At 51.7% G+C, this 21,908-nt stretch overlaps 1 protein-coding gene across 10 annotated transcripts in view; it reads left to right on the top strand.

Annotated features, from left to right (window-relative positions):
* Nucleotides 1–19,134, top strand: part of BATF2 (basic leucine zipper ATF-like transcription factor 2) — a 33,205-nt gene extending 14,071 nt beyond the window's left edge. The window contains exons 2-5 of one of the 10 annotated variants that reach the window (XM_065527991.2): nucleotides 8,560–9,342; nucleotides 11,670–11,771; nucleotides 12,672–12,744; nucleotides 17,248–19,134. In XM_065527991.2, coding sequence (XP_065384063.2) covers nucleotides 9,304–9,342; nucleotides 11,670–11,771; nucleotides 12,672–12,744; nucleotides 17,248–17,348 — 315 coding nt within the window. In that variant the 5' untranslated portion in view covers nucleotides 8,560–9,303 and the 3' untranslated portion in view covers nucleotides 17,349–19,134. Of the gene's footprint in view, nucleotides 1–8,559; nucleotides 9,343–11,669; nucleotides 11,841–12,671; nucleotides 12,745–16,780; nucleotides 16,868–16,917; nucleotides 16,987–17,247 lie in introns of those variants that run through there. The other 9 variants (XM_065527987.1, XM_065527988.1, XM_045372107.3 and 6 more) reach the window with 9 other exon arrangements.
* The last annotated feature ends 2,774 nt before the right edge of the window (nucleotides 19,135–21,908 follow it).

Genomic DNA, 21,908 nt, shown 5'->3' on the forward strand with positions numbered 1-21,908 from the left:
AAGGAGCCTTCTTTCCTCTTGTACTGGTCCCCCGCAGCACAGACCCTTCATGGGTGTCAGACTGGGGGATGATCAGGTCTTCCCCTTCCCACAAGGCCATATTTCAGACTACCACATGGGGAGAAACCTTGGACAATACCTAGCTTTCCTAGGCAGAGGTCCCTGCGACCTTTGGCAGTGTACGTGTGGCTGGGTACTTGAGATTAAGAGAATGGTGATGACTTTTAACCAGCAAGCTGCCTTCAGGCACTTGTTTAACAAAGCACACCCTGCACAGCCCAAAATCCTTTAAACCTTGAGTCACCATAGCACATGTCTCTTGCAAGGACAAGGTTGGGGGTAGGGTCACAGATTAACAGCATCTCAAATACAGAACAAAATGGAGTCTCTTATGTCTGCTTCTTTCTATATAGACACAGTAACAGTCTGATCTTTCTTTCTTTTCCCCACATTGGATCAGTGAGGAATAACATGAGAAGAGCACAGGGAGGCTGCAGCAGAACCTGGGTTTGCCTGTCTCCGCTGCCTCCTTGTACTTGGCCAGTTCCCCTCTTCTTGCCAGGCCTCAGTTTCCCCAGTTGCAAAACAAACTGGAGAATCTCTGGAGTCCTCTGATGGTGACTGACTGCTGACCTGTGTGGTCAAAGCTCTCCTGCACCCTTGGTGCTGGTTCTGCCAAGGGCAGCGCCGTCTTGTCTGTTGCATTTCAAGTCACTAGCTAGCCTGGGTTGGGCTTCATTTCCCACCCCACTGCACCCCAGCCAGCCCTCCAGTCCCTTGCTCCATGAGCTTGGCTGGCCACTCCCTGGCACCAGCCTCCGCATGAGGCCCTCCCGTCTTTAGGGGTAACTAGGACAAGAGCAAAGGACTTATCCTGTCTGAGGTCACTGGTGCCCACTTTCCATACCTTGTTTCAGTCATCAGGGCAGCCCTGGCAAAGTGAGGGAATTATCACCATTTTACAGACAAGGACAGTGAGAACCCAGAAAAACCAAGGGCCTTGTCCAAGCTCACACAGTAGCAGGACAGAGCGAGGATTGAACCCTGGTCTTTTCGGGGCTTCCACTGCCTGGGAAAATCCAGGAGCTATGGTCGCAACTGCCATTTGCAAACAAAGCCCTGGGATGCTCTCAGACTCTTCAGAGCTCAGCTGTTTATAATTTATACTGCCTGCCCATTTCCAGAAGTTCCAGACCACTTCCTGGAAAGATGTGCAAGTACATTAAAGGAATGGCAGAGACTCAGAAGCACAAGGCATTGGAGGTGGCAAAGAGCCAGCAGGAGTGGGGGTTGGGGAGGGGAGTGAGCGTGGGAAGATGCACTGAGGACCAGGCAGTGAAGAGCCCCATAGAGCCCTGGGGAAGTCACTTAGTTCCTGGGAGGCCCAGCTATTTGCAGACTCTTTTTTCATTTTTATTTTTTAACACGGAGTCTCTGTTGTCGAGACTGGAGTGCAGTGGTGCAATCTCGGCTCACTGCAACTTCTGCCTCCCAGGTTCAAGCAACTCTCCTGCCTCAGCCCCCCGAGTAGCTGGAAATACAGGCATGTGCCACCATGCCTGGCTAATTTTTGTATTTTTAGTAGAGACACGGTTTCACGAGGTTGGCCAGGCTGGTCTCGAACTCTTAATTTGCCAACCTTGGCTTCCCAAAGTCCTGGGATTACAGGTGTGAGCCACCGCGCCTGGCCCAGACTCCATCTTTTTCTTTTTCTTTTTCTTTTTTTTTTTTTTTTTTGAGACGGAGTCTTGCTCTGTCACCCAGGCTGGAGTGCAGTGGCCAGATCTCAGCTCACTGCAAGCTCCGCCTCCCGGGTTCCCGCCATTCTCCTGCCTCAGCCTCCCGAGTAGCTGGGACCACAGGCGCCGCCACCTCGCCCGGCTAATTTTTTGTGTTTTTAGTAGAAACGGGGTTTCGCCGTGTTAGCCAGGATGGTCTCGATCTCCTGACCTAGTGATCCGCCCGTCTCGGCCTCCCAAAGTGCTGGGATTACAGGCTTGAGCCACCGCGCCCGGCCCCAGACTCCATCTTTAATGAGCACTGAAATGTGCTGGGCACAATGTGCTGAAAGTAAGTCTGTTTTTCTCTCCCCACGCCCTGGGGAGTCCCCATGATGTGGCTTCCCCTGTCTCTGCCCAGCATTCAGTACATCTGGAATCATCCTTTGGCAAGCCCTTGCTTTCCTGTCCACGGGTCCCTGACTGCTGGGACCTTCCTCCACATCTTGGGCAGCTGTGAAACAATGGACAGGAAGAGTGCTGGGCTTGGTATCACAGGCAGGGGGGCATTGGAGTCTATCAACCTGGGGAGGTGACCAGGGTCCAGGATGTGCTGCTGAGTGGCAGTTTCCTCATGTCGGAAGCTGAGCTGAAATCAACTGGCATCTACTCACCCTTCTTCTGCCAACAGTACCCAATGCCCTGGGGAACTGCCCCTTCTTTACCCCTAGTCCCTATGGTTTAGATGGGGCTGACCCCAACCCTGGGCTCCAGGATGGGCTTGAAGTCCTGGCCTTGCCAATCTCACCTGGTCACAGTGATTGATGTCAGGAATAGGCACATGACCCAAGCCAGACGAAGGAAGGCCAAGCCTGGGACTTTTGTTGTAGCTACTGGGAAAGTGGGAGGGGCTGGGGATGTGCCCCTGCTGGGGTGCTGTGAAGCTGGTGTTTCTGGTGGCCATCCTACTGCCATGAGCGGGCTTTGCCTGAGAATGTAGCCAGCCCGGAGGACAAATAGAGGAAGAGTCTGACTCCCGATGACATCGTTTGAGCATCGTGTCTGAAGCTGGTACACTCTAGACTTGGTAGTAACTTAGATCATCTATAAGGGAAAGAGACTCCTCTAACACAGATATCTGCTACCTCCCAGGGAAGGTTTCATGAGCAGCTGCATGGAGAATACTTCACTTACGGCCGGGTGTGGTGGCTCATGCATGTAATCCCAGTCTCTTGGGAGGCTGAGGCGGGAGGATCACGAGGTCTGGAGTTCGAGACCAGCTTGGCCAAAGTGGTGAAACCCTGTCTTTACTAACAATACAAAAATTAGCGGGACGTGGTGGTGTACGTATGTAATCCCAGCTACTCAGGAGGCTGAGGCAGGAGAATTGCTTGAACCCAGGAGGTGGAGTTTGCAGTGAGTCAAGATTGCGCCACTGTACTCCAGCCTGGGTGACAAGAGCAAAATCCTGTCTCAAAAAAAAATTTTTAAAAGGCTGGGTGTGGTGGCTTACGCCTATAATCCCAGCACTTTGGGAGGCAGAGGCAGGTGGATCACTTGAGGCCAGGAGTTTGAGACTAGCCTGGTCAACATGGTGAAAACCCGTCTCTGCTAAAAATACAAAAGTTTTGCTGGGTGTGGTGGTGTGTGCCTGTAGTCCCGGCTACTTAGGAGGCTGAGCCAGGAGAATCGCTTGAACCCGGGAGGCGGAGGTTGCAGTGGGCTGAGATCGTGCCACTGCACTCCAGCCTGGGCGACAGAGCAAGACTCCATCAGAAAGAGAGAGAGAGAGAGGGAGGGAGGGAGGGAAGGAGGGAAGGACAAAATACAAGCCTGTTGTTACATGAATAAAAATTAATCAGATATGTATTGAGTGCCTTTGTTAAGTTTAACAGATGTTTATGTGACTTAACTGTGGGCCGTGCACTGTTCTAAGCCCTTTACACAAATTACTTAAATCCTTCTATTATGGCCGGGTGCGGTGGCTCACGCCTGTAATCCCAGCACTTTGGGAGGCCGAGGCGGGCGGATCACAAGGTCAGGAGATCGAGACCACGGTGAAACCCCGTCTCTACTAAAAATACAAAAAATTAGCCGGGCGCGGTGGCGGGCGCCTGTAGTCCCAGCTACTCAGGAGGCTGAGGCAGGAGAATGGCGTAAACCCAGGAGGCGGAGCTTGCAGTGAGCCGAGATCGCGCCACTGCACTCCAGCCTGGGCGACAGAGCGAGACTCCGTCTCAAAAAACAAAACAAAAACAAACAAACAAACAAAAAAATCCTTCTATTATCCCCATTGGCCAAGCATGGTGGCTCATGCCTATAATCCCAGCACTTTGGGAGGCTCAGGTTGGCGGATCACCTAAGGTCAGGAGTTCGAGACCAGCCAGGCCAACATGGTGAAACCCCATCTCTACTAAAAATATAAAAATTAGCTGGGCATGGTGGCTTGCACCTGTAATCCCAGCTGCTTGGGAGGTTGAGGCAGGAGAATCACTTGAACCCAGGAGGTGGAGGTTGCAGTGAGCCGAGATCATATCACCTCACTCCAGCGTGGGAGACAGAGCAAGACTCCGTCTAAAAAAAAAAAAAAGCCGGGCGTGGTGGTTCACGCCTGTAATCCCAGCATTTTGGGAGGCCGAGGTGGGTGGATCACCTGAGGTCGGGAGTTTGAGACCAGCCTGACCAACATGGAGAAACCCCATCTCTACTAAAAATACAAAATTAGCCGGGCGTGGTGGCACATGCCTGTAATCCCAGCTACTACGGAGGCTGAGGCAGGAGCATTGCTTGAACCTGGGAGGCAGAGGTTGCGGTAAGCCGAGATCGTGCCATTGCACTCCAGCCTGGGCAACAAGAGTGAAACTCCATCTCAAAATAAAAATAAAAAAACAAGGTGAGCGCAGTGGCTCACGCCTGTATTCCCAGCACTTTGGGAGGCTGAGGCAGGCAGATCATGAGGTCAGGAGATCAAGACCATCCTGGCTAACATGGTGAAACCCCATCTCTACTAAAAATACAAAATATTAGCCGGGCATGGTGGCGGGCACCTGTAGTCCCAGCTACTCAGGAGGCTGAGGCAGGAGAATAGTGTGAACCCGGGAGGCGGAGCTTATAGTGAGCCGAGATCGCCCCACTGCACTCCAGCCTGGGCGACAGAGCGAGACTCCATCTCCAAACAAAAACAAAAACAAAAATCAAACAAAAAACCCCACAAAATTGTATGTTTCTGTTTGCCATAAAGACAACCACCATAACATATCATCCCCATTTTACAGATGAGGTATAAAGAGGTTTGTTAAGTAACCTTGCCCAAGAACAAGTTCCAGGTCTTAGGATAGAGCCTGCCCATCCTTCATTGTCCCTTCAAAAGAGCTCCTGCTCTGGAAATCCCTCCCTGACCTCCCCAGCAGAAAGTGACCTCCCCAGTGGGAAGTTCTATGACAGGAAGTGCCTTCCTCAACAGGCGTGTCCCACACACCCTTGGATTGTAAACTCCTCCCAGCTGAGGCTTGGCTCCCACTGAGGTGTGGATGGGAAGTCAGTAGCCAGTCAGCACTGCCAGCAACTTACTGGCCTCTTTTTCTGCTTTCATCTGTAGCTTTCTGGAGGTGCTCTGAGAAGGCCATGCCTAATATGACCTAATCCCTAATATGAGGGATGCACATGGTGGAAGGACCTAGACTGAAGGGCCGTCATCTTCAGCAGCTGGAGATCTGAGCGTCTGTCTAACCCCAGAAGTGTGGGAAAGAATGGGGACAGGGTAGGGGCTGGACACAGTGGCCAAGATTGCACCACTGCACTCTAGCCTGGGTGACAGAGTGGGACTCTGTTTCAAAAAAAAAAAAAGTGGGGGCACAGGGCTTAAATGCATCCTGGCTTCTCCCAAAACAGTAGTGTGACTTTCTCTTCCCTCTACCTCAGTTTCTTCACTAGTAAAATGATGAAGTTGGTTGAGGAGAGCCCACTAGGAACCCAGAGCAGGTCCTGTGGGAATGAGCGAAAAGTTTCTTTCCTCAGAAAAGTTTTGGGGTTCCTGGGTGGCAAGCTGCCTGCTGGACTTTAACTCATTAATTCATTAACTGAGCGTCTGTTATGTGAAGGCAGTGTTTGAAGCACTGAGGACCCTTCAAAGAACCAGTCCTGCCATGCAGGAGCTCATTGGTAGGTGTGGTATTTGGGAGGCCTCCAACCCTCCACCCACTGGGGCTGCTGGCTCTGGACTAATGGACTAGGCCTTTCCAAGCAGGGTGTGGAGCAGGACTGAGGCCTGGAAGAGAGAGGTTGTGTTCTCCCTGCAGCCCTGCCCCTCCTGTGGGGTGACCTTGCCCCTCTGGGCATTAGTTTCCTCACCCTCTTTTTATGGACTGAAAGTTTGTGTCCCCTGCAAACTCACACACTGAAGTGCCAACCCTTGGTAAGATGGTATTTGGAGGTGGGGCCTTCAGGAGGTAATTGGCTGAGATAAGGTCGTGAGGGTAGGACCCTACCATGGGGTGAATGTCTTTATAAGAAGGCAGAGAGACTATCTGAGAACACGGTAGGAGTGCCAACATCTTCCAGCCAGGAAGAGGCCTTGCCAGGAGCTAAACCTACCAGTACCTTGCTCTTGGATTTCTCAGCCCTCAGAACTGCGAGAAATAAAAGTGTCATTAAGCCACCCAGTTTCTGGTATTGCATTATAGCAGCCTGAGCTGACTGAGACACCGTCTAAGGCAAGGTCAGATTGGATGGTCCCACCAGCCTGGGAGAAGTCTCCCACAGCCATTCCTAGTTAAACATTACCCACTCCCCCTCCTTCCCTCCCTCCCTGCCACTCCCTCTCCCAGCCGCCTCCTTAGGAAGCCATAAATGCTGCCTTCTTTGGTCTTCTCCCAGGGCTGTGGTGTTGTGGGAAGAGCTACACCTGCTGTCTCACCTCTGTCAGAAGCTGAGATCTGGAGAAGAAAGATTGGGGGTCCGGGGTGGGGGCTGGGATCTGGAGTGGGGACACTAGCCCCTACACACACACACACACACACACACACGTGCGGGTGTTTCTTCTTAGTCACATCATGCATAAGGCACCTGCAGATCCTCCCAGGGGAGCTCATAGGCTGGCTTAATGAGCCCTTCAGGTGCCTGCCTCAGGCAAGATGCCCCAGCCTTCCTGGTTTCTGGGAAACAATAATTCAGAGAAACAGGGATGGCCTCACTGCGTGGGGCATCCCACTTCAGCCTCTGCCCCCAGGCCCCTCAGAAACTAGGAGGGCAAGGCCCAGCTGTTATGCCCAATCCCACCCACCCAGGCATTTTAAATTAGGAGCCTGCATTAATAATCTTAGAATCCAGAATATGACACCACAAATCTCAGGAGGGGGATTCCTTGCCGCATAGTACTTTACAATATCCCAAGAGCTTTCTTCTCATTTCATTCTTTCCCATCTTCAAAACAACTGTTAAATAGGTATCATTTCTTTGTAATTGCCAGCATATATTTGAAGACACTGAGGCTCCAGGTGATAAACTGGGTGAGTGGAGTGCCAGGACTGAGAGTCAAGTCTTTTGACTCTGAAACCCAGACTTGCTTTATGCCTGGTTCTAAGGATAGCAGGGGACTGCACTCTCCACATTGCTGCCCATGACAGACATCACTAATCGATCATGGTGTGGCAGACATTGCTAATCAACTGCAGTACTCTTTTTTACTAAGCTCAGAGGTGTCCATGACTCTTTAAAACAACATTCCAGGGAGGGATTGCATTGGGAGTTATACCTGATGTAAATGATGAGTTGATGGGTGCAGCACACCAACATGGCACAAGTATACATATGTAACAAACCTGCACGTTATGTACATGTACCCTACAACTTAAAGTACAATAATAATAAAAAAAAAAAAAAAAAAAAAAAACAACATTCCAGCCACCATCACCTATCAGAAGATCATACCTGTATTTGCCATTCTTGTGACCCCACATCATCAGCCATGAACCCTCAGGTCTCAGGTACAACCCCAAGACGCTCTAGTCACCAGACCATAGGACTCTACAGACTGCGTGCATGCTGTTCTTGGACAGGAATTACTGGCCTCTCTGGCCCCCAAACAGATGCCCCATCCAAGTGTGGTCCCTCTTAGAGATACAGCAACCATGCAGATATGCCTGGGGCTTCAGGGTTTGCTAGGTCTTTATTTTTTAATTTTTAATTAATTAATTTTTTGAAACAAGGTCTTGTATTGCCCAGGCTGGAGTGCAATAGCAAGATTATAACTCACTGCAGCCTTGAACTCCTGGGCTCAAGTGATCTCCCATCTCAGCCTCCTGAGTAACTGGGAATACAGGTGTGTGCCACCATGCCCAGCTAATTTTTTTTGTTGTTGTTTTAGTAGAGATAAGGTCTTGCCATGTTGTCCAGGCTGGTCTCAAACTCCTGAGCTCAAGTGATCCTCCTGCCTTGGCCTCCCAGAGTACTTGGATTACAGGCATGAACCACTGCATCTGGCGTAACAAAATTGTTTTTTTTTTTTTTTTTTTTTTTTTTTTTTTTTTTTGAGACAGAGTCTTGCTCTGTCGCCCGGGCTGGAGTGCAGTGGCCGGATCTCAGCTCACTGCAAGCTCCGCCTCCCGGGTTCACGCCATTCTCCTGCCTCAGCCTCCCGAGTAGCTGGGACTACAGGCGCCCACCACCGCGCCCGGCTAATTTTTTGTATTTTTTTAGCAGAGACGGGGTTTCACCGTGTTAACCAGGATGGTCTCGATCTCCTGACCTCGTGATCCGCCCGTCTCGGCCTCCCAAAGTGCTGGGATTACAGGCTTGAGCCACCGCGCCCGGCCACAAAATTGTTTTTATCCCCACTTTACAGATTTGGAAACAGAAACACAGATGAAATTACGAACCCAAGTCACGTAGCTTGGAAGTTGGGCTCCTAACCACTGGACATCCATCTTTCCACTGCTACGCAGTCTGTTGTACGAAAACAGTAATGTATCCATCTGTTCTATCCAACGGCCATTGCTTATTTTTGCAGACATGCTTCCATAGTGGTCTCAGAAGGTTTGGGGGTGGTTGTATTATCTGGCTTAGTTCCTGTAATGAGCCTGGGAGTGGGTAGTTGTACCATCCTGCAGCCCTTACGGATGAGAAAACTAGGGCTCAGAGAAGGAGAGTCACTTTCTGAAAGCTGGACAGCTCCAATGTGGGCTGTGATCCAGTTCCAATTCCAGAGCTCAAGGGCTCTCTACCCCACATGAGCCTCAGTCCCCACTGGCTTCTCCTCTCATCTCAGTCCCTGGCTGCCTGCCCTCCCTCCCCCGGAACACCCTCCTCACACCTGGCCTTTGGTCTTCCCTCCTCTCCACCCTCCACCATCCTCTTTCCAGAGAAGGGGCCCAACCGGAAGACCAGTTCATGTTAGGAAATTCTAACCACGTGAACAAGCCTGAGCCAGGGATTCTGAGCAACTGGTGGCTTTAGGAGAAACTGAAACTTGGCCCTCTGGGGGCGGAGTGGCCACTGGGGATTTAAAGAGCCACCAGTTCCTTAGGCCTCCAGAGGGCACTGAGAAGTCACAGCTGCTGAGGGACGACTCTGCTTCCCTGCCTAAGCCATGCACCTCTGCAGGGGCAATGGGCTGCTGACCGGGACAGTGAGTACAGGGGATTGGGGATCGGGGGTGAGAAGGGGAGCATCCCAAGGGTTCTCAGTGCCCAGGCAGTGACAGCTGCAGTCAGGAGCTCCTAGTCCCAGCTCCATACTCTTAGCAGTGTGACAGACAGCTCTGCATGCCCCTCTCTGGGCCTCACTTTCCTCCCCTGAAGTCGGGATTGGAATAGAGTTGTTTCCAGCTCTCACATTGCAGGTCCAGCCTTCGGTTTAGAACTTGACCTCTGGGTACTTGCTCTCCCCTAACGTACCTGGTCCCCCCTCACTACCCTCACAGCAGCCTTTCCTTCCTTCTCCATATAACCCAGGCCGGCTGGCCGTGGTGGCTCACGCCTGTAATCCCAGCCCCTTGGGAGGCCGAGGCAGACAGATAACATGAGGCCAGGAGTTCAAGATCAGCCTGGGCAACACGGCAAAACCCCGTCTCTACTGAAAATACAAAAATTAGCCGGGTTTGGCAGGGCACGTGTGTAGTCTCAGCTACTCGAGAGGCTGAGGCAGGAGAACTGCTTGAACGCGGGAGATGGAGGTTGCAGTGAGCTGAGATTGTGCCACTGCACTCCAGCATGGGCGACAGAGAGAGACTCTGTCTCAATAAAATAAAATAGGCCAGGCTCGGTGGCTCACACCTGTAATCCCAGCACTTTGGGAGGCTGAGGCGGACAGATCACCTGAGTTCAGGAGATTGAGACCATCCTGGCCAACATGGTGAAACCCCGTCTCTACTAAAAGTACAAAAATTAGCTGGGCGTGGTGGTGCATGCCTGTAATCCCAGCTACTCAGGAGGCTGAGGCAGGAGAATTGCTTGAACCTGGGAGGTGGAGGTTGCAGTGAGCCGAGATCATGCCACTGCACTCCAGCCTGGGTGACAGAGAGAGACTCTGTCTCTAAAATAAAATAAAATAAAATAAAAATATTCCCTGGGCCATGGTTTCCCTTGGAGGCTCTGCCCATCTCACAGGAGCCCCATTCACTCTCCATGGGTCCTGTCTCAGCCTTTAGTCTCTTGGTGCCCCAGTGTTACAGTGAGCCTGGCGTGGACATGGCCCCAGGGAGCATATGGCCAGGGTGGAGCTGTGGCAGGAGCCTAGGAGCATTCAGAATTTGCGGCCAGGGTGGCCAGGGCCTTGCCTGAGGTCCTTACCCTCAAACAACATGCCCCAGAGAGACTTGGGGGAGAGGGCTGGGCTGTGAGCTCTCCAACAGTCCCTCTTGCTCTGACTTTGCAGAGCTCTGGACATTTAGGTAAAATATTTTATCTAAGTTTCATTCACCCCAGGGTACAAGGTGGTCACAACTGTCAACCTTTGAGTCCACTCTTCCACCAGAGTAAACCCTTCATTCATTCATCCTTCGCTACCACCCCACTGCGATGTGAGCAATTTGAGGACAGGCATTTGTGTGTATTTTGTTTGCTATTGTGTCCCCCTAGCTTATTGCCTGGAACATAGTAGGAGCTTATACATGTTTGTTGAGTAAGTGAATATCTGCTTTGGGCTTGAGCTGGGCTGGGCACAGGGAACATCTGCCCTCATGGAGCTCACAGGGAAGTTCACACCTTGGTGTGGAAATCATGGCAGTGAGAAGAATGGAAGCTGAGCTTTATGCCACGCCAGCTCTGGGCTGCCTGCCGCATGGGCTTTACCCCTCTGCTGTAGTGCTTCCATTGCAGGGATGGGGCAATTGGGTTCAAGAATGTGGGGCTTGGCTGGGCGCGGTGGCTCACACCTGTAATCCCAGCATTTTGGGAGGCCAAGGCTGGTGAATCACCTGAGGTCAGGAGCTCAAGATCAGTTTGAGACCAGCCTGGCCAACATGATGAAACCCCATCTCTACTAAAAATACAAAAATTAGCCAGGCATGGTGGCAGGCGCCTGTAGTCCCAACTGCTTGGGAGGCTAAGGCAGGAGAATTGCTTGAACCCGGGAGTCAGAGGTTGCAGTGAGCCAAGATTGTGCCGCTGTACTACTCCAGCCTGGGCAATAGAGCGAGACTCTGTCTTAAAAAAAAACAGAAAAAAGAATGTGGTGTTTGAAGTCAGCTCTGTCTGAATTTGAATCTCAGGCTTCCCATCTTCCCTGTTTGCCCTCCCACCCTCCACGTGAGCTATGAGCAGGACATGGAGTGAGGCTGGCATTCCAACACGGTGTGCAGTGCCTGCTCTAGGGGTGCCAAGGGAGCTTCTGGGAGAACAAAGACCCTTGGGAACTTGACTCAAGGGGAAAGACTTGGCTTTACAAATGGCAGGCCAGGATGGAGGGCACAAGGCCTGACCGCGCCCCCTGAGTCCTCTGCCTCGTGCCCCTCAGGACCCCGAGGAGCAGCAAAGGCTGCTGAAGAAGCAGAAGAACCGGGCAGCCGCCCAGCGAAGCCGGCAGAAGCACACAGACAAGGCAGACGCCCTGCACCAGGTGCGGACAACGCTTTTCCTTGTCTCTGACTCCACTTACCGGCCCGGTCACCCCTTCTCCACCCCACCTGTGAGCAGACTTTCCCCAAACTCCTGTATTTTTCTAGGTCACCTGGGTTTGGGATGAGGAAAGGGTCCTGTGGCTGAGATTTGGAAAGTTCTGGGTGTTGGGTACAAACCATGTACCAGGTACACACCAGGATCCAGGGACACAAAGGGTTATCCTCAGCCCAGCCTTGTCCTAAGGTGTCTGCAGTCTCAGGCAAGGAAGACAGGAAGTGCAGGCAAACAGGGAGACCCCAACACAATGGCCAGCTGAGACACTGGTTAAAATGCAGATTCTAGGCTGGTCACAGTGGCTCACGCCTGTAATCCTAGCACTTTGGGAGGCTGAGGCTGGAGGATTGTTTGAGCCCAGGAGTTCATGACCAGTCTGGGCAATATAGCGAGACTCTGTCTCTACAAAAATTAAAAAATAGTTAGCTGGGCATGGTGGTGCACACCTGTAGTCCCAGCTACTCAGGAAACTGAGACAGGAGGATCGCTTGAGCCCAGAAGTTCAAGGCTGCAGTGAGCCATGATTGCACCACTGCATCCAACCTGGGCAACAGATTGAGACCCTGTCTGTAGAAGAAAAAAAAAAAGTGGATTATTCTTCCTCTGCCAGCTCCCACCTCATGAGGCCAGGTGGGGCCCAAGGACCTGCATGGTAATCTGTGATTAACCACTCAGGGGTCAGAGTTCAGGAGGTGGCCAAGACCATACTGTGAGAACTGTGGTTCAGGGTTAAAATGGGCGGGGTTTCCAGTCCCAGTTTCAAGTTGCTTCCTTTACTGAGCTTCATGCTCATCTGAAAATACCATAGATGGTGGCTTAAACAACAGACGTTTATTTCTCACAGTTCTGGAGGCTGGGAAGTCCAAGATCAAGGCGCCGGCCAATTCGGTTCCGGGTGAGGGTGCTCTTCCTGACTTGTAAGTGGCTGCCTTCTCACTGTGTGCTTATGGCCTCCCAGTGCACATGAGAGGACAGAGTGATCTCTTTCCCTTCCTCTCCTTTTTGGGGTTTTTGTTGTTGTTGTTGCTTTTGATACAGAGTCTCACTCTGTTGCCCAGACTGGAGTGCAGTGGCGCCACTTGGCTCACTACAACCTCTGCCTCCTGGGTTCAAGTGATTCTCCGGCCTCAGCTTCCTGAGTAGGTGGGATTACAGGCATGCGCCACTACGCCCAGCTAATTTTTGTTTTTCAGCAGAGGTGGGGTTTCACCATGTTGGCCAGGCTGGTTTCAAACTCCTGGCTTTAAGTGATCTGCCTGCCTCAGCCTCCCAAAGTGCTGGGATTACAGGCGTGAACCACCGCACCTGGCCCCCTCCTTTTTGTTTTAATTTTTTATTCATTTATTATTTATTTATTCTTTCTTTTTTTTTTTTTTTTTTTTTTTGAGACGGAGTCTCGCTCTGTCGCCCAAGCTGGAGTGCAGTGGCGCGATCCTGGCTCACTGCAAGCTCCGCCTCCTGGGTTCACGCCATTCTCCTGCCCCAGCCTCCCGAGTAGCTGAGACTACAGGCGCCCGCCACTGCGCCCGGCTCATTTTTTGTATTTTTAGTAGAGACGGGGTTTCACCGTGGTCTCGATCTCCTGACCTTGTGATCCGCCCGCCTCGGCCTCCCAAAGTGCTGGGATTACAGGCGTGAGCCACCGCACCCGGCCCTTTTTTTTTTTTTTTTTGAGACAGAGTCTCGCTCTGTCGCCCAGGCTGGAGTGCAGTGGCGCAATCTCGGCTCACTGCAAGCTCCGCCTCCCGGGTTCACGCCATTCTCCTGCCTCAGCCTCCTGAGTAGCTGGGACTACAGGCACCCGCCACCGCGCCCGGCTAATTTTTTGTATTTTCAGTAGAAACGGGGTTTCACCGTGGTCTCGATCTCCTGACCTTGTGAACCGCCCGCCTCGGCCTCCCAAAGTGCTGGGATTACAGGCGTGAGCCACCACGCCCGGCCTATTCTTTCTTTTTTATGTCTTCATATTCTTTATTTTTTAATAGAGATGGGGGTCTTGCTATGTTGCCCAGGCTGGTCTTGAACTCCTGTGCTCAAGCAATCCTCCCACCTCCATGTCCCAAAGTGCTGAGATTACAGGCATGAGCTACCATGCCTGGCCCCTTCCTCTTTTTTTTTTTTTTTTTTTTTAGAGGGTCTTGCTCTGTTGTCCAGGTTAGAGTGCAGTCCACGATCTTAGCTCACTGCAACCTCAGCTTCCCAGGCTTAAGCGATCCTCCTCACCTCAGTCTCCCGAGGGGCTAGGACTACAGGCATGCACCACCACACTTGGCTAATTTTTGTATTTTTTGTAGAGACAGAGTTTCTCCATGTAACCCAGGCTGGTCTTGAACTCCTGGACTCAATTGATCCACCTACCTCGGCCTCCCAAAGTGCTGTGCTGGGATTACAGGCTTCAGCCACTGCTCCCGGTCTCCCTTCCTCTTCTTATAAGGACACCAATCCTATCAGATTAGAACCCTATCCTCTATCCTAGGACCTCATTTAATCTAAATTACCTTCTAAGAACCTTATCTCTAAATGTAATCACATTGGGGATAATGGCTTCGACTTATAATTTTTGGAGGGAACACAATAGGGTCCATAGCACATAGGTGGTGGCACTGAGTGGTCTAAAGAGGAGATGAGCAAGGCGCAGTGGCTCACGCCTGTAATCCCAGCACTTTGGGAGGCTGAGGTGGGTGGATTACTTGAGGCCAGGAGTTCGAGACCAGCCTGGCCAACATGGTGAAACCCCATCTCTACTAAAATACAAAAATTAGCCAAGCACATAGCTAATTAAGCAGTCTCAGTAGCTGGGATTACAGGGACTTGGGAGCTAATTAGCCAATCTCAGTAGCTGGGGCAGGAGAATTGCTTGAACCTGGGAGGCAGAGGTTGCAATGAGCTGAGGTCATGCCACTGCACTTCAGCCTGGGCAACAGAGAGAGACTCTGCGGGCGGATCATGAGGTCAGGAGATCGAGACCATCCTGGCTAACATGGTGAAACCCCGTCTCTCCTAAAAATACAAAAAATTAGCCGGGCGTGGTGGCTGTGATCCTGGCTACTCAGGAGGCTGAGGCAGGAGAATGGCGTGAACCCGGGAGGTGGAGCTTGCAGTGAGCCGAGATCAAGCCACTACACTCCAGCCTGGGCGACAGAGCCAGACTCCGTCTCAAAAAAAAAAAAAGAACTTTGAGTCCAGGGCCAAAACAAAAAAGAAAAAGGCGATGAAGCCTGAGCTTAAGAACAAATGGGCGTTTTCCCAGAGGATGAAGGTCAGAAAACACATTGAGAACAAATGACACAGTGCTGGCACAGGCGTGGGGAGCAGCAACCTGTAGACCAGGTGAGAGTGAGAACTGGTGCTCAGAATGGTGCCTAGGAGACCCATGCATTCGTTTATTCCTTCCTTCTGGAAATGCCTATTGAGCGTCTCCCGTGTGCCAGACACAGTTCTAAGCACTGGATATAGAGCTGTAGACACAGTAGACAAACGCCCACCCTAGCCTCACCCCACAGGGCTTATATTCTCCTGGGGAAGCCAGACCCACAGACAAAAAGTCCCTCGAGTGGTCAGGATGTCAGATGGTGTTAAATCCTGTCAGGAAAACTAAAACAGGGAAGAGGAAAGGGACGAAATTGAAATTGTCACTCCTTGAGCCTCCTGAAGGTAGCAAATGAATGAATAAATGAATGAGTGAGTGACTCAGTTCCTGGAGGTCTTTGGAGAATTTAGGTGAAGGGTGACCTAATGATACATTTTAGAAATGTCCATAATTCCAGCTGTGGGCGGTGGCTCGCCCCTGTAATCCCAGCACTTTGGGAAGCCAAGGCTGGCGGTCACGAGGTCAGGAGTTCGAGACAAGCCTGACCAACATGGTGAAACCCCATCTCTACTAAAAATACAAAAATTAGCTGGGCATGGTGGTGCGCACCTGTAGTCCCAGCTACTCGGGAGGCTGAGGCAGGAGAATCATTTGAACCCAGGAGGCGGAGGTTGCAGTGAGCTGAGATCGTGCCATTGCACTCCAGCCTGGGTGACAAAGCAAGACTCTGTATCCAAAAAAAAAAAAAAAATTCATCATTCAACGTGCAGAAACCAGTCTGGGAATGGGGCCGGTGGCTTTCAGGCCTGTTAGAACTTTGAGTCCAGGGCCAGGCACGGTGGCTCACGCCTGTAATCCCAGCACTTTGGGAGGCTGAGGTGGGCGGATCATGAGGTCAGGAGATCGAGACCATCCTGGCTAACATGGTGAAACCCCGTCTCTCCTAAAAATACAAAAAATTAGCCGGGCGTGGTGGCTGTGATCCTGGCTACTCAGGAGGCTGAGGCAGGAGAATGGCATGAACCCGGGAGGTGGAGCTTGCAGTGAGCTGAGATCGAGCCACTGCACTCCAGCCTGGGCGACAGAGCCAGACTCCGTCTCAAAAAAAAAAAAGACCTTTGAGTCCAGGACCAAAACCACATTTTTATGCAAAACACCCTTGCAACTTCTTCTTTCAAAGTGTCCAGAAAAGGGGACGGGGGGTGACTGAAGGAAGTTGTTCAATGTATTCAGCCCTGTGTGAGATGTGGACATAAAATTCTTTCTGCATTTTTACCACTATTGTCATCATAAATGGTTATTTAGAACTGCACATTGATTGTGTCTCAGGGGTTCTCAGAACCGGCATTCAGCAGAATAGAACTTAATAAATGCTGATTCAGGGATGCAGAATCGAACACACTCGTGCTATCAACCTGTAAAACAATCTCCTGAATCCTCCCACAGTGCTCGTAGGGGCAAGTTCTGGGCCCTCAAAAGATCTGGCACTGGCAATAAGCAATCTAGGACAGAATGACATCAAAGTTGCCACGGGAAGGCCCTGTTAGGATTTGCACGGGGAAGGGCGGCGGAAGGGTGTCCAGGCAGAGGAAACAGGAAATGTGGCCAGGAAGCAGAGTTCATGTGAGGGTCAGGAAGGGAGGGGAGAAAGAAAGAAGGCGGGAGAGAGAATACCAGAGGTCTGAGCTGCGGCCACCACACAGGCCTGGAATTCTACCACAGGGAATTTGGTGGGTGCCTCTAAAGGGCTTTAACCTGCAATTAATGACACGGTTGCTGAATGGCTCCTGTGGGCGAGGGAATAGGTGGTTTGGGGGGCACATGGGTTGGAGGCCCATGGAGATACCAGGTGAGAAATGGCACTGGCTCTAGGGCACTAGCGGTGGGATGAAAGCAGGTGGATCTGAGCCCCCTCAGGGGGTGGGACAGCGGAAACTTGGTAGGTGGTTATGAAGGGCTGACCAGAGAGTGGCCAAGAGACCCCACTTGGCTATTCCAATGGTGGTGGCATCTGTCTCCTGAAGTTGAGAACCCTGGAAGGGGCCAAGGCTAATGCAGGGCTCTTGACACTGGCTGAGGTTCCCCGCCCCTTCCATCTGCTTCTCTGCAGCAGCACGAGTCTCTGGAGAAAGACAACCTCGCCCTGAGGAAGGAGATCCAGGCCCTTCAGGCCGAGCTGGCGTGGTGGAGCCAGACCCTGCACGTGCATGAGCGCCTGTGCCCCATGGACTGTGCCTCCTGCTCAGCTCCAGGGCTCCCGGGCTGCTGGGACCAGGCTGAGGGGCTCCTGGGCCCTGGCCCACAGGGACAACATGGCTGCCAGGAGCAGCTGGAGCTGTTCCAGACCCCGGACTCCTGTTCCCCAGCTCAGCCACTCTCTCCAGGTCCACAGCCTCATGATTCCCCCAGCCTCCTCCAGTCCCCTCTGCCCTCACTGTCCCTTGGCCCCACTGTGGTTGCTGAACCTCCTGTCCAACTGTCCCCCAGCCCTCTCCTGTTTGCCTCACACACTGGTTCCAGCCTGCAGGGGTCTTCCTCTAAGCTCAATGCCCTCCAGCCCAGCCTCACAGCCCAAACTGCCCCTCCACAGCCCCTCGAGCTGGAGCATCCCACCAGAGGGAAGCTGAAGTCCTCTCCCAACAACCCTTCTTCTGACCTGGGGCTTGCATGTCTGCAGAGCAGGGAGCACAAACCTGCTCTCTCAGCGGCTGCTTGGCAAGGGCTGGGTGTGGATCCCAGCCCTCACCCTCTCCTGGCCTTTCCTCTGCTCGCCTCTCTCAAGTCCACTTCTAACCTGGTCTCTGGAGCTGCGTTGGCCCCTTCTTCGGGCTCAGGAAGCAACCTTAGCACACGGGCCTCTCCTCCCTCGCTACTGGGTGCTGCCCTGCGTGGCTGACCAGCTGGCCCAGGATTTCACAGTGGAAAAGGAAGCCACCACTGATGCCTCCCACTGTGACAGGCCCTGTCACCATCAATATCTTATTTCAACCCCACAGTTGACCTGAGAAATCGAGATGATCACTCCACTTTTTCAGACAAGGAAACTGAGGCTCAGGGAAGCCAAGTGACAAGGCCAAGGTCATGAAGCCTTTCTTGGAGCTGGAAACACCACCCTCTGCTCCTCCTTCTCCTGTCCTGGCCCAGGCATCCTAGGGGCTGAAATCCTGGAAACTGAGGGCTGATGTGAGAAGGTTTGTGTGCTGGGATCAGAGAAGGGCTCTCTGCACTCCTACGTGATTCCAGGGCCAGAGCCCTGCGGTCCCAGAAATCCTGACCAAGCTGGGGCAGGTCCAGAGTCCAAGCCCTGGTGGGTAGAGGCCAAGTAGAAGCCCGGACTCTTGCTTCCCCTAGTAGTGTTTTCAGTGCCAAGAAGCTGAACCTGCAGGCTGGAGTTGGGGAGAGGCCTGGAACAGGCCCATCTGGGATTTCTACAGCCTGGGTACTCATAGCCACACCAAGGCTTCTGGGAGATTCTGCAGGGTCAGCTCTCCAGGCTGTTCCCAAATAGCTCCCTGCCTCCCCACTGCCCCTAAAACCACAGTGGAAGAGCCATTCATCTCATAAACAAAAAGCAAGAGGAAAGAATGAGGAAGGACCCTGTGCAAGGTTATTTTCAAGCAGTGATGGGCTTGCACCTGACAGCAGGGAGGCTATACCTTTCCTGGTAGCACCCGCCCCTGTGTGGCCCCTAGGCCCCCATTACCCTCAGACCCCGCCTAAGCAGTTCCCTCATTGCTCCTTGGCCTGGGCTAACAGCAGGAAGAGCAGGGCCCAGGACCCAGCGGGAGTTCAGTGATGGTGTCTGCTTCAAGAGGGTGTTTTGCACTCTGACTGCAGGACAAGCATTCTAAGGGGGATTGGGGAGAGAAACCCTGGCTCTTCACCCAGGTTTCACTCACATGTAAATGAAACACTATGTTAGTATTTAACACATTCCTGGATACTGAACACAAGTCTTGGAACATATGTGATGGAAATAAAGTGTTTTGCAATCTTTTCTGCTTTGCCTAGTTGCTTAAACCTCTGGTTGTAACCTATAGAGTCTTTGAAAGAAGAGAGAATAATAGAGATGGGCAACCCCTCATGAACTGGCTAATCTCCCTCCCATACTACAGATGAGGAAACTGAGGCTCAGAGATGAGATGGACTTGCCCAGGTGTATTAGTCAGTGTTCTCTAGAGAAATAGAACCAATAGAGTGTGTGTGTGTGGAGAGAGACAGAGAGATTTGTTCTGTTTTTTCTGAGATGGAGTTTCATTCTTGTCACCTGGGCTGGAGTGCAATGGTGCAATCTCAGCTCACTGCAACCTCTGCCTCCTGGGTTCAAGTGATTCTCCCGCCTCAGCCTCCTGAGTAGCTGGGATTACAGGTGCCCACCACCACGCCGGCTAATTTTTGTATTTTTAGTAGAGGTGGTGTTTCACCATGTTGGCCAGGTTGGTCTCGAACTCCTGACCTCAGGTGATCGGCCCGCCTTGGCCTCCAGCCTGGCTAACAGAGCACTCTGACATGCCCAGCCTCTGATTTTTAAATTCATTTAAAAAATATTCAGCACCTCTTTTCAAACACTATCCTAGGCATTTGGGATAAAGAAGAGGACAAAGCAGACAAAAATGCTTATATTTAGTAGGGAAGTTGGGTCAAGAGGGGTAAGACAAGAAAAGAGGAATCAAGAAGGTCATGGTGGAGAAGGTACAATTTAAAATAGGGTGGTCGCCCAGGCACGGTGGCTCACACCTGTAATCCCAGCACTTTGGGAGGCTGAGGTGGGAGGATCACTTGAGGTCAGGAGTTCGAAACTAGCCTGGCCAGCATGGCAAAACACCGTCTCTACTAAAAATACAAAAATTAGCCAGGCATGGTGGCAGGCACCTGTGATCCCAGTTACGCAGGAGGCTGAGGCACAAGAATTGCTTGAACCTGGGAGGTGGAGGTTGCAGTGAGCTAAGATCACACCACTGCACTCCAGCCTCAGTGACAGAGCAAGACTCAGTCTCAATAAAATAAAATAAAATAAAATAAAATAAAATAAAATAAAAAAGGTGGTCAAGGTCGGTTCAATAGGAAGAGGGTATTTGAAGCCAGGTGTAATGGCTTTAAATCCCAGCACCTTGGGAGGCTGAGGTGGTCAGATCACTAGAGGCCAGGAGTTCAAGACAAGCCTGGCCAACATGGCAAAACTTAAACTTCTTCTCTACTATAAATAGATACACAAAAAAAGAAAATTAGTGACTGGGCACGGAGGCTTACGCCTGTAATCCCAGCACTTTGGGAGGCCGAGGCGGGCAGATCACCTGAGGTCGGGAGTTCGAGACCAGACTGGCCAACATGAAACCCCATCTCTACTAAAAATTCCAAAAAAATTGCTGGGCATGGTGGCGCATGCCTGTAATCCCAGCTACTTGGGAGGCTGAAGCAGGAGGATTGCTTGAGCCCAGGAGGCGGAGGTTGCGGTGAGCCAAGATCACGCTATTGCACTCCAGCCTGGGTAACAGAGCAAGACTCCATCTCAAAAAAAGAAAAGAAAATTAGCAGGGCATGGTGGCACATGCCTGTAGTCCCAGCTACTTGGGAAGCTGAGGCACAAGCATCTCTGGAACCCAGAAGGTGGACGTTGCAGTGAGCAGAGATCACGCCACTGCACTCCATCCTGGGTGACAGAGCTAGACTCCATCTCAAAAAAAAAAAAAGGAGAACATTTGAGCAAGGTCTTGAAGAAGGCAGTGAATTAGCCAGGTGGAGATGCGTTCTAGGCAGAGGAAACAGCCAGTGCTGAGGCCTGGGGGTAGGTGTGAGCCTGGAACATTTGAGACAGGAAGCTGGTGTGGCTGGAGGGAATGAAGGAGGGTCAGAGACGGTCAGTTGGTCAGGGATAAAGTCAGAGAGATAACCAAGGGCCAGATCATACAGACCACTGCAAGGGCATTGCCTTTTTTCCATGAATCAGGGAGCCTGACATTTACAAAAGATCAGATTGTTCAGGGGTGAGAGTGGAAGCAGTGAGGTGGTAAGAAAAGGTCAGCCCATCTGACAAGGGATTAATAACCAGAATATATAAGGAGGTCAAACAACTCTATAGGAAAAAAATCTAATAATCTTTCTTTTAAAATTTTCTTCCTGGCCGGGCGCGGTGGCTCAAGCCTGTAATCCCAGCACTTTGGGAGGCCGAGACGGGCGGATCACGAGGTCAGGAGTTCGAGACCATCCTGGCTAACACGGTGAAACCCCGTCTCTACTAAAAAATACAAATAAAAAACTAGCCGGGCGAGGTGGCGGGCGCCTGTAGTCCCGGCTACTCGGGAGGCTGAGGCAGGAGAATGGCGTAAAAACCCGGGAGGCAGAGCTTGCAGTGAGCTGAGATCCGGCCACTGCACTCCAGCCTGGGCGACACAGCGAGACTCCGTCTCAAAAAAAAAAATAAAATAAAAAATAAAATAAAATAAAATAAAATTTTCTTCCTATTTTCCTGAAAGAAACCTAATAATCTGATTTAAAAATGGGCAAAAAGGCTGGGCACAGTGGCTCACGCCTGTAATCCCAGACCTTTGGGAGGCCGAGGCGGGCGGATCACTTGAAGTCAGGAATTCGAGACCAGTCTGGCCAACATGGCGAAACCCTGTCTCTACCAAAACTACAAAAATTAGCCAGGTGTGGTAGCGGGTGCCTGTAATCCCAGCACTTTGAGAGGCATGTGTCTGTAATCCCAGCTACTTGGGAGGCTGAGGCATGAGAATTGTGTGAACCCAGGAGGCAGAGGTTGCAGTGAGCTCA

The sequence above is a fragment of the Macaca fascicularis genome, chromosome 14 (assembly GCF_037993035.2).
Source record: "Macaca fascicularis isolate 582-1 chromosome 14, T2T-MFA8v1.1".
Lineage (NCBI taxonomy): Eukaryota > Metazoa > Chordata > Mammalia > Primates > Cercopithecidae > Macaca > Macaca fascicularis.